Source organism: Terrapene carolina, unplaced genomic scaffold (assembly GCF_002925995.2).
Source record: "Terrapene carolina triunguis isolate 2854851 unplaced genomic scaffold, T_m_triunguis-2.0 Scaffold837, whole genome shotgun sequence".
Lineage (NCBI taxonomy): Eukaryota > Metazoa > Chordata > Testudines > Emydidae > Terrapene > Terrapene triunguis.
In genome coordinates, this window is record NW_020665188.1 from 3,008,807 (window position 1) to 3,026,856 (window position 18,050).

The window sequence follows — 18,050 nt, forward strand, 5'->3', positions numbered from 1 at the left end:
TTTGCCCCGCTTGGGGCAGCAAAAACCCTGGAGCCGGCCCTGTCTGGGTGGCAGAGCCGGGCGTGTGTGGGAATATGAGTCTGCAGAGCACCAGGGCGCATGGGGGCGGGGGGGAAGTGGTCTCTGCAAATTCAGGTGCAGGAAAGAACTTGCTTCTCGCATGCAGCCACACATGCTGGGGAATTTGCTTCTCCAATAGAGCCCCATGCATGAGGTCCAGACCATTGCTGGATTCCACTGGCATGAATGGCGTCCTGTTCACACTGCTGTCTAGGCTTTGCAGAAGCGAAGGAGGGAGCAGGTAGCTGCGACATAGGCCACACGATTTAGAAACTCTATCTGGAAGAGGCTCCAGCAGTTCATGGAGCCCGCCCTTCCCCTCTGCTCTGCCAGGCCTGTGAGTAGGCATCGAGCAGCACCAGCTCCTGCCTGGGGAGTATCCCTGTGGCCTTTGTAACAGCTGTGTCTGTTGTTGCCACTATAACAGCCACAAATTCATTGTTTCGACAAGATCCTTTTAAATAATTCAGGGCGTTGGGGATTAAGTCAGTGCTCTTCCCTGTCTCTGCTGAGCTTTAAAACCCTTCCAGCTGGGAGACCTAAAGAGAGTATAATGGACTGTTCCACCTCCTGGCTCCCCTCCCCGGGCCCTCCCTCTCCCCATTCCAGGAGCCAACTCAACAACAACAACAACAGCGCACAGCAAAGAAAAACCGGGGAAAGAGCTTGGCTGGTAACCATAGCAGCAAGAGCCGTGCTATTCAGCTGTCATTATTCCGACGGCTCACACATGTGATTATCCAAAGCTGTCAGCTGAATGCAGTCTGTCATTCTTACCCTGAATGGATCGTGTAGAAACAAGTCAAGGGAGTGGCTAGCGGCTGTTTCTGTGCACTGGAGGCACTCTTCACAGCACCTTGGTGCCAACACATGCCAACGAGCTTATTCTAGAGGGATCACTTCCCCTCTGGGGATTTCCCACTTTGAAAATCCCTCCGTCCTTCCTGCTGCAGGCACCATAACCTATGCTACCAGGGACTCAAATTTGGTCCTTATTATTTTAGTGGGGATATGTACATGCCTCATGAGCTGAAACATCCTGGCAGCTCCTGCCATTAGAAATAAATTCACCTTCTGGTGTAAAATACAGGTACGGTACTTGTGCCACGTTATCATGTAGTAATGCTGCAAATAACTTGTGGCCATGCATAAAACATTTAAAGAACAACTAGTGTATGGCAGATCTATATTGTACACATAGTATATCTACACTGGTCTGTCTACCTACAGAAAAATCCTGCTCCATTCAGCTACCTCTTAAACACAACGGGCCAGACCCTCCGCTAGTATAAATCAAAGTAGCCCAAGGCAACAGACTTCAACTTACATCAGCTGAGGATCCGGCCTAAAAATGGTAATCATAGATACGTCATATGGTTGCTTTGCATAGTAATACCTACACTGTAGTTTTAAGCCTGTGACAACCTTGTTTCTAATACAACCTGTGTAAAGCCAGTCTTAAGGGCATGTCCAGGAATGAAGATTTGCAGGTAATCGAGTTGATGTGTGCGGCTCTGGTAGTGAGAGCTAGTGGAGTTCTAGGGAAGAGCCGTCGTCAGGCCAGCATCAGAAAACACCAGCGTGATGCAGGGAGAGTAACTCACTTGGTCTGCACGGAAAGGAGGCACAAACAATCCCTGGAGACAGGAAGGAGGAAGAGATGGCAAGAGCTTTTTGAAAGCAGCAGCGAGAGCTTGGGAGCATGAAGAAGGAGCAGGAAAGAGAGGGTTGGGGAGAGCGATGGGCAATCACATCTTAATCTTAGCCATTAGAGATGGAAAGAAACATACAAAGTCATCCAGTGAATGCAAGTCGGTTCCCCGCAGTATCATGGGGAGGAAGTGGTGTGGAGGATGGGTCTGAAAAGAACTTTTGGGAAAAGAGTTGAGAGCTGGCCAAGCAAGTGACTCTGATCTACATACTGCTCTGCTTACCCCTGTGCCACCCCAATGAAACATCTAGTGTCAATGGGCAGCATTTGGCAATATATGTTCTCTGCTCTCTCCACCCTGGCCCCAGCTCTGTTTTCTCTCTCTTCTCTACCCATCTGTCTATCAATACCTATATCCATCTGTCTAGATCAGAAGTTCTCAAACTGGGGGGCAGGCCTCCCTGGGGGAGAGGGAGGCCAGAATGTATTGGGGGGGGGATATGAGAAGCTTTAAGAAGGGTGGGGGGAATCTTACTGTGTACATTTTACACACAGCAATGAATAACTAGCAACGCTCATTCCTCCAGACCTATCAGGCCCTCAGATGGTGCTGTGCATTTTGACAGATTCCTGGTAAGCCTGCATAGCATTATACAGAGCTGTTGCCATCTATATGTTAACCTGTTAGCTACGACGCAGTGTGCACATTTAATTGTGAGCCTGGACCACAATCGCCATTTTGCTTTTGCTCTTATTACAATGGATTGTTGGCTCATTTGTGCAACAGGAAAAAAAGCTCAAGTGAAAAACAAAGAAACCAAAACTGATTCAAGTGAAGCACCACCACCGGATGTATACGTTTATGTATTTGTGTGGCCGGGTGTACATTACTACAGACTCAAAGAAGGGGGGCACAATGTAATAAGTTTGAGAACCACTGGTCTAGCTATCTATTCTGTTTACTCTCTTAGTCAATTCTCTCTTCTCTATAGCCCCTGTCTGTGTATTGTATCTGTAAGTCTATCCATATGTTTGTCTCTCTATATATGTCATTTTTACCTATCCACTTGTTCTGTCTTTCGTCTACATGCAAGTATCTGTTTACCATCCACTTAGTTATCTGTCTATATATCTCCTGTCAGTCCGTCTGAGGGAAAACTCTGTTTCATGTCAATAACTTCTTTCCAGTGTTGAATTGTGCAGGGAAGTTTTGTACAGAGAAGGCAGATCAGGCACTTCTATTAACCCTGTCGCAAAACACAAAGAAAAGGGATATTCCATGGAACCAAAAAGGTGGCAAATTAAAAAAGGATACAAGGAAATACCATTTCACACAATGCACAGTTCGCCTCTGCAATTCACTGCCACAAAGATAGGTGAGAGTCCAGGAGCTTAGCAGGATCCGAAAAGAGGTCTGAACACTCAGAAGCTAAAAACAACAGCCAGAGCTAAAACAAGTATTAAAAATAAACCCAAGAGTTTTAGAAGGGACATCAGTCCCCATGCTCTGAAGTATACACCAGCCCCCCACGGATGATGTTAGAAGAAACTTTCCCTGAAGGCAGGTTATTCCCTAACTGCCCTTTGCAGGGTTCTTGCACCTTCCTCTGAAGCAGCTGGTGCTGATCACTGTTGGAGATATGACATTGGATGACATGCAGGGGGCTGGAACAATTTTTACAGTGTGTGCACGGGGGTTGAGCGCCATTGAACCGAACTGTAAATCCCGTATATGATGGAAACCACTTCAAGCCCAGGGCTGCAGCACCTACGATGACATGGCTTTCGGATCTGACCCCATCTGGCTGCTCCTATGTTCCTGCATCATTTGCCACCCCCACACTCTCTACATTCTTCACCAGCTTTCTTCTGTCTTTTCCAAATACCGAAGGGGCTCAACTGTGTGTGAAGTGGCTTTGTTAAAGCTGCCAAGTGATGCCCCTCAAAACTGAAACCCAGAGGCTTAAAGCACACACCCCACACTCTCCACTGGGCTTAAAGATCCAAGGATCCAAGGGAACCATTTTTAAAGGATAAGCAGACACCCAAGCTGTGTGTGTCCCACTGGGCTGGTGCTGTGAGAAACAGATCAGCAATGCCTCTTCTAGCCACACAAGCACATGCTCCTTGCCTTTCCTCTTGATTCTCAGCTGGACAGGATAAACGGGAGCCACTTTTGTCCCAACTGCTCCTTAGCATAGCTGAGAGATAGGGTTGCTTGAATTTGCATTTGCTGTTGAACTTCTTTTTAGATAGAATATTGGGTTCTGACTAAATGCATGTCTTCATGGAAAGTACCTGCTTTCCTTGAACATTTTCAATTTTTCCATTTGCAAACCAAAAATCTGAAAACCAAATGTGAGTGGTTGGCCAGAATATATTTCTTTTCTACAGGTTTTAGCCATACAATTTAGATTTTCATCCAAAAAGTTTGTTTTCGGTTACCTAACATTGAAAATTTTCGGTTTTGGGGGTTTTAATGAAAACAAAAAAAAATATTCAATTTTTGTCAAGCTTTTCTGGCAAAAACCAAACCATTTTCCAACCAATTCCTCTGAAGTCATGGGCAAAATTCTCATTGACTTCAATGGGACAATAATTTCACCCATAGCGACCAGGCTGTGAGAAAGAGCTGTAGCTGCATGCATGAGTTATGAGGTCATAAGTCAATATAGTTTACAATATTCGGGATAACTCTTATCTGGATACATTTTATTACTGCTGTGCAGACGTCCAGCACCTGGACTGGCCAGGAAATTGCACAAACCTGCTTTACGCATATTTATTGAGAGCTGTTAAGCTGAACAAAAGACTAAGATTGTGCTGTTACAAGAGGATACTTAAAGAATATTGCTTAAATGTTCAAGTAGGCATGGGAACAGGAGGATACACTGTTTAGCATAGACTGGCATCCAAACTGGATTGACCATTTCACCACTCTGGTCTGGTTTTGAGGTAATATACGGATGTTACCTCTCTCTATGACAGTGAGAGCTTTATTGGAATACTGAGGCTGGTTTTGGTGTGCACACTTCAAAAAGAATGATGAAAAATTCAAAGGGCTTCAGCAAGGCGCTACACGAATAATTGAAGGCCTGGAAAAATACCTTACAGTGAGAGACTAAAGATGCTCGCTCTAGTTATTTTGTCAAAGAAAAGGTTAAAATAGTAACTTGAGCGCTGTCTACAAGTACTTCATAGTAAAGGCTCTTTGATCTAGGATAGGGAGGCATAACATAAGCCGACACTTAGATGTTGAAGCTAGACAAATTCAGACTAGAAATAAGGTACAAATGTTTAATAGGGAAGGTAGTTAACCATTGGAACAATTTACCTCTTGAGGTGGTTGATTCTCCATCACTGGGAGTCGAAGTAGCATAGGGTCTCTTTCTAAAAGACAGGCTCTAGCTCAAGCAGAAACTATGGGCTCAATGCAAAAATTATTGGGTGAGGTTCTGTGGCCTCTTTTATTCTTGAGGTCAGATTAGATCATATTAAGGGGCCCTTATGGCCTTAGAATCTATGAATTTGAGACATTATGAACTTGAGTCTCCTATGGAACAGGTTGCCTCTAGCCCAAGAAAAAGGATTTGTTCTGCCATGCTGCATTTCATAATGCACATTTTGCACCTGCCTCCTGAGGGCTTCCACAGTACCTGCTTATGAGGGGCGATTACCAGCTACCTTTCATTTGCTATTCCTGTCAGCATTTTGGTAATTTGTCAATACCAGCTACGGGGGCTGGATTTTCACAAGCACTCAGCTCCTGAATAGGCATCGGAACAAAGGCGAGATGCTTACAAGAGCCCACACTGAGCGCCTCTCACAAAAATCAAAGTCGGGGCCCTTGTTTTGGTGCCTCAATAGGAGCTGAGCAGTTCTGAAAGCCTGGGCCTGGGCGCTGGAGGCCTCAGAAAAAATTAACTCTGACTCCAGGGAGGGCAAAATAAGAAGCAGATAGTGATCAGAATGCAAGATCACAGGTTAGAGGATTGTGAAATGCTGGTGCGGACCACTGGGGCAGGAGGAAGGCTGCAGGAACCCAAATGGTAACTGCACTTATGTACAACCCCTGCCTACTGAAGTAGTCTTAGCAGCCAGCTGTAAAACACAACTAGATTCAGTTGGGATTGAAAACTTCCACCAAGATAAAACATAACCATGATCTGTCCTTATATATTTTCATTGCTTTAATGTAGCCATCCATCTCACCATGCATTCACTGGCCTACCTCTGTACCACCTCTGTTGTAGTATCTAGTTCACTGTAACCCTATAGCTATCAATCTGTTATACCCATCTATTAAACTGAAGCCAGTCTTCCTAACTGATTCGTCCCCCCCGCCGTCTTTCTGTCCCTGTCTTTGTCTATCACTTTCTCTGTCAGGGGAATGTGAGTCAGGTTATTTTATGCTTCCATTCCTCAAAGACTGGTATTGTATAAGAAAGATGTTTTAAGTGCCTCAGGGTGTTTTGTTCCTCATTACTTCATAAAAGTGACATTAATAGCCAGGGAAGAGCACTGCTGAGTGCAATTATGGATGATGTTCCAGGTATGAAAGCTGTTTTGAGCCTGCTAATGTTTCCTAATTACAAGCCTTTCGGTAGAGAGTGAAAGAGAGAGAGGATGGAGAACAGTGACTTAACTGAGTGGTTTACCTGGAAGGAGGAAAAGGGGGGAAGGGAGTTCAGAGACTTCTCTGTATGTGGAAAATCTTTCTGAAGCCTGGGGGCCAGCTTGAGGACAAGATCTATCTGAAGGAGTACGTCTGTGTGGCTGATATACAATTCTGTGTATCAAGTCAAATGCATACAGCCAACTGTGCCATAGACCAAGTCCTCTTTCCATGGGCATCCAAGTGGAAGCTAGGCAGGAAGAAGCCACTGCACGGCTTCAGAACAGAATTTGCTTTATGTAGCACCTGTTTGAGTGGCAGTGCCAGCAAGTCCCATATAAAGTTCTAAGAGCCATTATTAAGAAGTGCTAACAGTGTGCTTGGCCCTGCACACAGGTATTATAGAGGCCTGGGGCCCAATTCTCTGTTACTGGCTTTGTACTATTGTAACTCCATTGACTCCTGACTTACACTGATGTAAGCAGATCAGGTCCACTGTCCTTGCCCCAAAGCAATACGCTTAGTTTAGAGACATCATAATAGCCATTGGGAGATCAGCAATAGCTCACCCGCGTTGGTTAGAACACTAGGGTTATAGCTCCAACTCTTTCCATCAAGTGCCACAGAAACCCCTCCCTGGGTAGCAGGAACCGGATTTTATTTCTCCTCTGGAGGAACAGACGTACTCTAGGTAAATGCTACAGAAAACCAATCAGTTGACAGGAAGATATTTGCTCAATGGCTGCTAAGGACACTGCAGAAAACAGGCAGGACAGAAGATTATCTGACAGAGGCTGGCATCAATCAATGCTGCTTTCACCAGTGCTGGTAAGAGAGGCCGTTAAAATTAGAAGGATCCTTAGAAGAGAAGTAATTCACTGGGGTAGGGGACACGTGTGTATCTCCATTTCCTTAAGTGGGAGGAAGGAAAGAAAACATCCTCCTCCACAATGATCCCACTGTCTACCATGGTTTTGGACTCTGGAGGTAGGGTGGCATGCTGCTCTTACAATATGCTATGCTGGAAGGATCTCTGATGAAGAGCAGAGGACTCATTCTTTGCCCATGGACCTGGACCTGTAAACATATGATGTTGCCTATGAAGTTTGTAGAGGAGACATGCAGTCCTTTTCCATAGGCTGCTGTTAGAATGGAGATATAATACATTCTCTCTCTCCCCCACACCTACATACCCCATCCACCCCTGGCTGAGTGAGCCCTTATATTTTGTCAAGAGAGAATGCTCAGGTGCCTGATAAAAGACTCTACTAGACGGTCAGGCAGCTGAGAGATCACAGGCTCAGATAGAAAGATCAAGACTGAGGGGAAAACTATACATGACCCACAATTAGCCACTGCGGAAGTATGAACAGGGGTAAAAGGACCCTTATCTCCCTTGGTAAAATCTTGTAATGATGTCTGCGGCTAGTTTACATCATATCTGTCTTTTGTAACATTAAGGCAGAACAAGTAGGTCAACGTTTTACAAACTGGGCTCTGGTTTTATGTGGCTCCATTTTTAAGTTTCCTCCACACCCTAGCCCAATTTTCAGAGCTGTTGAATGCCCAGCGCTTCACATGAAGTCACAACCTCTGACACCTAGTTGCCAAAAATGATGAACCACTACCGACATGATGCTTCCATACCAGTAACAGCAGTAGTGGCTGCTTCAGCATCCTTTCTTAGGGCTAAGTCAACAATACTGGTCTGAAGCATCTTTTTAGGAAAACGTTATCTTCTATGCATCTGCTACAAGAGAGAACAAGACAACATCTACCGTGGATATCACTACGGAGTCCACCTTGCTCCTATGGACAGGGTAGGAGCTCTGAGCTTGTTTGCTGAGGTTTCGGGGGGCTGCTGGACAATCTCACTCAGCTCTGATGATGTCCTGCTCTGTGGCTGGGTGCAGGGGTATAAGTTTTCTAGACTGAACTGAAATACTACAGCTTTCAGTGCCCAGCCCACTTAATTCCTGGTGCTTCTTCTTCCTGGGGTGATCATGTGGTCAGGAAGATCTAGTAATGGTACCACCCTCCTATTCTCTCAGGTGTGTTCAGGAGAAAGAACTTCTCCCTATTTTCTCCTGTAAGACTTTGGGCATGGAATCAGACAGTTGCCCATCATCCCAGCAACAGGGCAGTAGTTCTGCGTTTTTCTCCTCGTTTTCACTTTTGACTTCCTGGGAACCCTTGGGCTAGAACAGGGGTGGGCAAATTTTTTGGCCCGAGGGCCACATCTGGGTATGGAAATTGTATGGCAGGTCATGAATGCTCACAGAATTGGGGGTTGGAGTGTGGGAGGGGGTAAGGGCTCTGGCCGGGGGTGTGGGCTCTGAGATAGGTCAAAAATGAGGAGTTCAGGGTATGGGAGGGGACTCAGGGCAGGGGGTTGGGATGCGGGGGGTGGGGTGAGGGCTCTGGCTGGGGTGCGGGCTCTGGGCTGGGGCTGGGGATGAAGGTTTGGGGGTGCAGGAGGGTGCTCTGGGCTGCGACTGAGGTGTTTGGCGGGCGGGAGGGGGATCAGGGCTGGGGCAGGGGCACGGGAGGGGGTCGGGGTGCAGGCTCTGGGCGGCGCTTACCTCAAGTGGCTCCCAGAAGCAGTGGCATGTCGCCCCTCTGGCTCCTACGCAGAGGGGCAGCCAGGTGGCTCTGCGCACTGCCCTGTCCATAGGTAGTTCCAGGCCAATGGGAGCTGTGGGGTCAGCGCTTGGGGCAGGGGCAGCGTGCAGAGCCCCCTGGTTGCCCCTATGCATAGGAGCCAGAGGGGGGACATGACGCTGCTTCCGGGAGTCGTGCAGAGCCACGGCACATGCAGAGCGGGGCAAGCCCCTGACCCTGCTCCCCAGCGGGAGCTCAAGGGACGGATTAAAATGTCTGAAGGGCTGGATGCGGCCCCTGGGCCATAGTTTGCTCACCCCTGGGCTAGAGGAAAGTGAGAAAACACCCTCTCTCTTTTATTGAAAGCTCTCTCCTCACTACCAGGGCTTGCTCTACTAATTGGGCCTACAAGTTTACCCTAACTGTGAGTTCAACTGTAAAAAGTGAGTGAAGGTTTATAAAACAGGCCAAAATAACCTATAAAAATGATGAGAAAAAGGTGCACACAGGAGACAACGAGACTGAATTAGACCCAACAAAAAGCCCTGCTGATAACTCAAGGACTATGTTAAGATCATGTCTGGTAAACATGAGTGTGGGACTGGAAATCAATGGACAAAAAGTGAACAAAATAAGAAGGGAATGGGCTAGTCTGCCTGTTGCTCCCTTTTGGTGTTCTTAAAGAGAGAAGACTGGGGTAGGGGAGAGAAATTAGCAGAAGCAGCTGTCAGTCAACAACTGCTGGCTGGGTTGGACAAACAGATGAAGAGGCTACTGCTATACTGACTGACTAAAAGATCAGAGAACAGCTCCACCCTTATAGCAGCTGCCATCCCAACCATCTGCTGGGAGTACTGTGACCTCTGCGGTGTGGGTTGTCCTGACGAGACTGGGCCAGAGAGGGGCCCAAATGACACTGCCATCTTCACCAGCTCAATCCCAACCACCAGCTGGGATGTGAGATTGTCACTCCCTCTACCCCATGTGACCTTTTCTTTTCCACCTGACTACTTCCTCTCTCCCCCCCACCCCGCTTTTCCTTCTGTCTAAGAGGAATCTGGCTTAGCCAGACAAAACTGTCTTTTCTGCAACACTGATGGAAGCCTGTTACCTGACAGCCAACTAAAAGCAATTCCCTACGCAGCCCAACGTGGGTACAAGCCTGCCAGGTTTGGGGGGAGAGGGGGCACTGATAAGACCACATCCTGTGTTTTTCCAGTACTGAGGTTTCAAGTAAGAAGTAACACCAGAGACAGAAGCTGGATTTTCTCCCTTTGCTGGTCTTTTCCCCCCTCTTGTGCATGTTTGTCTTCTAGGGAACAGGATTGGACTTAACAAAAACAGCAACAACTCCTGCCCATTTCAATGCACTTATTCTTTTCCCCCAGATAGACAGTTATTACCTTCTAAGAGACTGCTAAATAAAGGGGGGTTTATTCTAAAAACTCTCCACCCCAAGGGAAAGAGAACAAGAGATGCTGTTTAAGTGACAGTCTTACTTCATACTTTACATTTCAACTGTTTTTTCTTCCTTACTCTATCTTATCTTTCATAGAATCATAGAATATTAGGGTTGGAAGAGACCTCAGGAGGTCATCTAGTCCAATCCCCTGCTCAAAGCAGGACTAACACCAACTAAATCATCCCAGCCAGGGCTTTGTCAAGCCGGGCCTTAAAAACCTCTAAGGATGGAGATTCCACCACTTTCTTAGGTAACCCATTCCAGTACTTCACCACCCTCCTAGTGAAACAGTGTTTACTAATATCCAACCTAGACCTCCCTCACTGCAACTTGAGACCATTGCTTTTTGTTCTGTCATCTGCCACCACTGAGAACAGCCTAGCTCCATCCTCTTTGGAACCCCCCTTCAGGTAGTTGAAGGCTGCTATCAAATCCCCCCTCACTCTTCTCTTCTGCAGACTAAATAACCCCAGTTCCCTCAGCCTCTCCTCATAAGTCATGTGCCCCAAACCCCTAATCATTTCCATTGCCCTCCACTAGACTCACTCCAATTTGTCCACATCCCCTCTGTAGTGGGAGGACCAAAACTGGATGCAATACTCCAGGTGTGGCCTCACCAGTGTCAAATAGAGGGGAATAATCACTTCCCTCAATCTGCTAGCAATGCTCCTACTAATACAGCCCAATATGCCGTTGGCCTTCTTGGCAACAAGGGCACACTGCTGACTCATATCCAGCTTCTTGTCCACTGTAATCCCCGGGTCCTTTTCTGAAGAATTGCTGCTTAGCCAGTCAGTGCCTAGCCTGTAACAGTATATGGGATTCTTCCTTCCTAAGTGCAGGACTCTGCACTTGTCCTTGTTGAACCTCATCAGATTTCTTTTGGCCCAATCCTCCAATTTGTCTAGGTCACTCTGGACCCTATCCCTACCCTCCAGCATATCTACCTCTCCCCCCAGCTTAGTGTCATCTGCGAACTTGCTGAGGGTGCTATTCATCCCATCATCCAGATAATTAATAAAGATGTTGAACAAAACCGGTCCCAGGACCAACCCCTGGGGCACTCTGCTTGATACCAGCTGCCAACTAGACATCGAGCCGTTGATCACTACCCGTTGAGCCCAACAATCTAGCAAGCTTTCTATCCACCTTCACACAAGGTTAAAAAGGAGTTTAATGGTCTCTTTGCCATGGTATAAAACAAGCTGAGCTCTCTCTACTAAACCCCGTTTAAAACGTTTTGATGTTGACGGTGACAGGGTACGTAAACACTTTTGGCTCTTTGGGTCCAGGTATTCCATCTAATTTAACACAACAAGCCTTAGCCCTGGAAGACTGAGGCCTGGTCTACACTTACCCCCCAATTCGAACTAAGGTACGCAACTTCAGCTACGTGAATAACGTAGCTGAAGTCGACATACCTTAGTTCGAACTTACCGCGGTTCAGACGCGGTCCACACGCGGCAGGCAGGCTCCCTGTCGACTCCGCGGTACTCCTCTCGTTGAGCTGGAGTACCGCAGTCGACGGCGAGCACTTCCTGGTTCGATTTATCGCGTCCAGACCAGACGCGATAAATCGAACCCGGAACTTCGATTGCCAGCCGTCGAACTACCGCGGTAGTGTAGACCTGGCCTCCGAGATACTCGGTTCTGAAGTATCTGACAAGGAAACCTGGGAGGCAGAGAAAGAAACAACACTTCTATTTCTTTCCCCCCAAAGAGAAGCTGTCAAGTTTAGTTGCTCCTTGTGGTTTGTTCTCCTGCAAGGCCTTTCTGCGGTTAAGGACTTCTGGAACAGTTAATGCTTTGGTCTTCTAGCCAGAGCTGCTGGTCCCTCACTGCTACTTTCAGCAGAGTCAGATTTCTCTTTCACTGGGTGTGAGCTTGCAGGGAATCCCACACCTCCTTTGCCTCTGATCAAGAGTGCGAGGCTCCAGGGATGCATGGAATGGATCTGGGTAAAACCCATACATAAGAGGTGATGTTTTAGGGTATGTTTACGCTGCACGCTCACTTATGGCAGCATGTAGAGTACCTACAATGCATGCATCGCCCAGCCCAAGTATTAATAGCAGTATAGACTGTGAGGCACTGCTTAGGTGAGTAAAGAAACTCCAGAACCATATGGTATATACCCTACATGGCTCTCTACATGCCCAAGCAGTGCATCCCCTATCTACACTGCTAGTTTTAGCAGTGTAGTGTCCCCTTGCCAGAGCCTTTCACTGCTGGGTGTAGCTACACACTGCAGTGGGGGCAGAGCTTGCTTTTCATAGTGGCACATAGCTACGCATACCCCATACCCCACCTGCCAGTGTAGACAAGGCTTCAGGGTGAACAAACCTCACACTCAGCTTATATATCTGTATAACACCTAGCACAATGAGCCCTTCTCCTTGATCGGGCACCTTAGAGCTACTGCAGTACAAACAGGCTCTACAACCAGGGTCAACAAATTTCTCTCTGCAAGGAAGGCTGGAGACCCAGGGCAGAATCTATGGACCTGAGAGAAAGCCTTGTGCATAAGGTGAACAACTGGACACACTATTTTGTTCATGCAAATCCTGCATTTGCTCAAGCAAACCTGCCAGTGCATGCTCAGATTAGCAGCCATGTTGACGAGCCTTTCAAAAGTTTGCCTACATGTAACTACAGAGTGACCAGCCCATGCTGAAAAGTATCCCTGCACCAAAGGGTCTACTTATTATTCCTTCCTTGGCAAGTCACCCATATGAAAATGCAGACTCAGATACAAAGGTCTACATGCTTTGCACATACATAAATGAAGGTGAACCATGTCTTGTGCTAACCAGAGTTATCTATTCAGAAAAAAAAAATAAGACTGCAATTGCCAGCCTTAAGGAGGTCAAAAAGGGTGATTCAGCTGTCCAAAAAAAATTCAAGCCAATCATGAAACAGAAAATTAAATTGGTTTGCCTTCTAGTTTTCCCCTTTATGAAGGAAGACATCCCCCCCACACTGGTGGTAAGGGATGATTTCAGATAGACAAACCCAGCCCGGGACGTACACCCAAATAGGCAGTCTTCTTCTTTCTATGGGAGGGTACCTCATGCCCTTCTAACCAGAGATGGGGAAGCTGTTCTCTCCCAGCACTATCTGGCTCCCATTGTGTCCTCTAGCATCTCCCTCCCCAGGCTCCTGCTCCATCTCAGTCTCCTACCCAATATCCCCCCACCCCCATTTCATCACCTCCTCTACAATCTGCTGCCCCCTAATATCCTCCTTCCCTTTCCCCTCACTCTCTCCCCATTCCCCTGTCTCCAACACATTCTCCCTCCCTTCTCCCCAGTTTCCCAGCGCCACCCCCCCACACACACTTTCCCCAGTTTATGAATCAACATTCCCTCCCACAGAAAAACAGGTTCTAGTGCTCACGAGCTGTATATGAGCCAGGGCTGAGTACACAACGGTTACTGCTGTGCAATTTTCTACACAGTTAATGCACCAACAGACTCTGACTCATTGCTTTGCAAAATGTTTTGGAATGCCATGGCTATGGGCAGAAGGTGGTACCGTACAGAAATCAAACCCCATCTCTTCCACTTTGCAGCTGTTTCTGAAAGCCAACCTCTTCCTGGCAGCGTGTGAGTTGAGTGAAGGCTGATGCCATCTGAGAGTAGGCAAAAGAGCCATGCACAGAGCGAATTTACAGCAGAGGGGATAGATCATTGACTGGAAAGATGACAAGCAGTTCCTAACCTGCCCCTGCTGTGCATGTCATGGCTAGGGATTTGTGGTGGGTTTGAACCAGGAGAGGGAGAGTAGGTGGAGTGACTTTCCACTGGGGAGTCAGGCTCAGAGAGTGGCCTTGCCCAGCTGTCCAAGTGTAATTTAACCCTTGCCATATCACACTGAGGTGCCCGCTCAACGTTCCTGCCTTTGGAAGGGAGCCTGGTGGTTCACAGATCAGACACTGCTGGGATAGAGAAGTGTGACTGGCTGTATATAGTAAATGAAATGTGAAATTTGGGTTATTCATAGACGCTAAGACTAGAAAGTACCACTGTGATTTAGGCTGTCTCTACACTAGCACTTTTGTAGGCAAAACTTTTGCCAGTCAGGAGTGTGAAAAAACACACCCCTGACTAACATAAGTTTCACTGACAAAAGCACCGTTGTGGACAACTCTCCCATCAACACAGCTACCGCTGCTTCATTGCGGGGTGGTTTAATTATGCCAGAAGGAGAGCTCTCTCCCATAGAGTGGCTACACAGGAGATCTTACAGTGGCGCAGCTGCAACAGTACAGCTGTAAGATCCGTACTATAGACATAGCATTAATCTGACATCCTGCATAACACAGGCCATAGAACTTCCCCCAAAACACTTCCTGTGTGTGTAAAGATGGTGGTGAGTATTTTTGCTGATGCTGTTTAGCGAGTATTTTTGTCGTGGGCGAAAGGCAGTCTTCACCACGTAGAAAGGACTCAGGAGTTTTTAAAATCAGCATTTCTTGAAAATGACTGTGAGGCCTGCAAGACCTGACAAACATGCAAAGAGCCAACAATTTGACATATCCACTTACCCCTGAAGGAGGGTTTGCAGTCCAGCCCAGCTCAGCTGTAGCCGTCCGGGTATCCATCAAGGTTTCTAGGAGCACACACAAGAGGATCAGAACAAAATGAGTTACTAGGGACTCCAGATAATAGACTGAAATTACAAACACACTGCAAATGGATTTGGTATCTGATTCGGCACTCATTGTAATGACTAGCACTCTCTTTGGCTTTGATGGTGCAGGATCAGGTCCTGGGAGCTCTTCCGAAATAATGCAGCGGATCCCCTGTTACACTGAACAGTTTCTGAAGCCCACATTCTTAATGCAATCTACGCCAGCAGTGAGACTCTCCTGTTTCTCCAGCAAGACTCCCATAGAAATCAATTGGATTTATTTCAGCATAAAGCCTCAAGACCCTGGCATACAAGTAAGTGAGTCACAAGTGCCCCCTTAGACTACAATGATGCATGTGAATCTGCATTGTGACAGCCCTGAAACAGGAAAATAATGTTACCCATAAAAATGGTTGTGTGGAGTTGTAAAAAGGTACCTATATTAAGGCCTGGATAAAAAGCACTAACTCCTGGCTGCAGATTTCATTTTGCTCCTTGAATTGCTACAAAACAGGACAAATCCAGGGATGGGGGGGGGAGGGGGGAGGGGGGTCTCAACTTCAGTCACAGATACAATCTCTGCTCCCAGGGATCAAGAAATTGAGCATGGCCAGTTCTGCAGTCCTGGTGTGAAGTTGCTGACAGCTGGGTGCTTTGATCAACAGCATTGGATGTCCTGTTTTATGGACTGGCAGCTGTTCCATGTACCGAGTTGTTGCATACATTCATTATCCCCGTCATGGGTGGCGGGGGGGAGTCAGATCAATGAATAGTAAGTAATATCACTGCAGTAGGATTTCTGTTTTGGTTTTTGGGGGGAGGATTATTGCAAAACATTAAGATGCAATACAGCTAATATTTTCCCTGCCCTCCTTTTATAAGAAAAAAACCTACAACATATACAGACAGATGGGGAAAATCTTCCAGGTTTTATTTATTTGTTTTCAGTAAGGCAGACACAGAGATTAATTTGCTTGGCTCCTGCATCTCTACCAAATGCAAAAAGAAATTTGTCACTCACGTCTGGTCTAGCTGACTGTCTGTCCACCCCCAGTCCTATAAATGTTGGTGTTTTCCTTTACAGCCCAGATATCACCTGGGTGCCTAAAAAGGCAGCACTTTTGTCCCAAGAAAGTTACTACTTCAATGTAGTAGGAAAGTGAGGAAATGAATGCTGGAAAGATAAACATGTGGTGCTGGAAAGATAAACGGCTGGGAAATAAAATCAGTATAACTAAAAGAATATAGTAAATGCTGCCAAACTGTTGTGTTTAACTCCTCCATCAATGTTCCAGAAATCACAAGTGGGAAATGAGGAACTCCTATTAGTCTTTCCACCCATCCTTTGCCACTACTCAGGGACATAGGGCTAGAGGACTTCTACCAGGACCCTCCACCCAGTTTCTCTTGATTAATGTTCTACATTCTTTCTTTAATCAGCACCATTGGCTAGAAGCATTTGACATGGCTCCTTCAGAGACTGAAGTGGGGTTTAGCAGCGGAGATGAGGCATTCCACCTCTATTTAGAGTATAAACAGGGTTCAAAAGTTAGTGAGGAAAATCTAAAATTCTCACCAGTATTAGGACTCTACTTGTAACTATTGCTCTAAGATATTTACATAGCCCTTCACCACAGTATCTGCATGCTTCACACTTCTTCGTGTCTTGTTCCTCACAACCACCTGTGGGTAGGACAGTGCTATTAGCCTGACTTCACAGGTGAGGAACTGAACACAGAGAGGCTAAGTGACTTACCCAGGCCACACAGGCAGTCTGTGGAAGAGCAGGGAATTAAACCTGGGTCTCCTACACCTGACACTAGCGACCTAAACACTGGCCCATCCTTGCTGTCCCTGTGGGAGTATGGCATTGGCTGTGGCCCTACCACTCACCTTCCATATGTCCTCCATCTACTTAAATAAGGAAAGAAGTGGACACTGTCAAATCACAGAAGTTTCCTCCCTTTGGGCCTCCCCTGGCAAACCCAAGAGCTACAGCTGTTAGCAGCCTTACAAAAAAATCCACCCTTAAAATGGCATGAGTCATGGTGAAGTTGTGAGATGTCTGGAAAATGGGAGACACACAACAACTCTGAGGATGTATGTTGTGTGTGGGGAGGGGGGGTGGCAATCAGTACCAAGAATGGGGAGTGGGAACCACCACCTCACACAGGCCTACTTGGAGCAGTGATGGGGAGGCAAGAACAGGAGGTATAACAGTGAGGAAGGCAACACCATTAGAGAGAAAGGAGGGTCGGGGAAGAGAGCGCTCCGGGAAGTGGGTCATGAGAAACAATGTTGGGAGAGAGACAGAGAGCGGGGAAGGGAGCCTAGAAAACTGAAGGTAAACATATGTCTGTAGGGCCACATTCAGATCCTCTTCCTCAAGCTGGGAAGCACCTTACTCTATCAATAGTCCCTCTGAAGTCATGAGGCTGCTCAAGTAGCAGAGTGCTGTTTTACATGGGGGTGGGGCGGGTAAGAGCTGACTTTGTAGTTAAGGCGCTGCTGTGGGACCCAGATGACTTGGTTCAGTTCCTGGCTTCTGTAACTGGGCAAGTAACTTCACTACTGTGACTCAGCTGAGTACCTGTAAAATGAAGACACTGCTCCCTTCCTCCTCCTCTTTGAATAAGCAAGAGACAGAGAGACTAAGTTCTTCAGAGTAGAGCCCGTTTGTTTGTGTGTGGGCAATGTTAAGTGCAATGGGGCTTTCAGGCACTATTGCAATAGAAACACCACCATTCAAACGGGGAAGGGTATCGGAATCTGGCCCGTAAGGGGTAACACGAGCCTGAACAGGAAAAAAGGAGAGATTTTTAAGAGGCTGAAGCATTAGGGTTAATAACAGCCAACAAAAAGGAATGAAGAAAGAGATATCAAGATGTAAAAGAAAGAGTGGGAAATAGAAAAGGGAAGAAGAGAAATGCAAGGGGATTCGAGTCATTTGTTTTTAGAAACTCAGCTTCATTCAACACATCTGGGCCATAGTGTAATGTTTGTCACAAACAATAGTGGAGGACTGTGCT

General features: G+C 46.8%; 1 protein-coding gene across 4 annotated transcripts in view; it reads right to left on the reverse strand.

Annotated features, from left to right (window-relative positions):
* EPHB1 (EPH receptor B1) overlaps nucleotides 1-18,050 on the reverse strand; it is a 364,143-nt gene that overhangs the window by 256,018 nt on the left and 90,075 nt on the right. For all 4 annotated transcript variants that reach the window (XR_003370240.2, XR_003370241.2, XR_003370239.2 and 1 more), the window contains exon 2: nucleotides 14,936-15,000. Coding sequence is in view for 1 of the 4 variants with exons in the window: in XM_026660778.2 (XP_026516563.1) it covers nucleotides 14,936-15,000 (65 nt within the window). In the remaining 3 variants the exon portion in view is untranslated. The remainder of the gene's footprint in view (nucleotides 1-14,935; nucleotides 15,001-18,050) is intronic.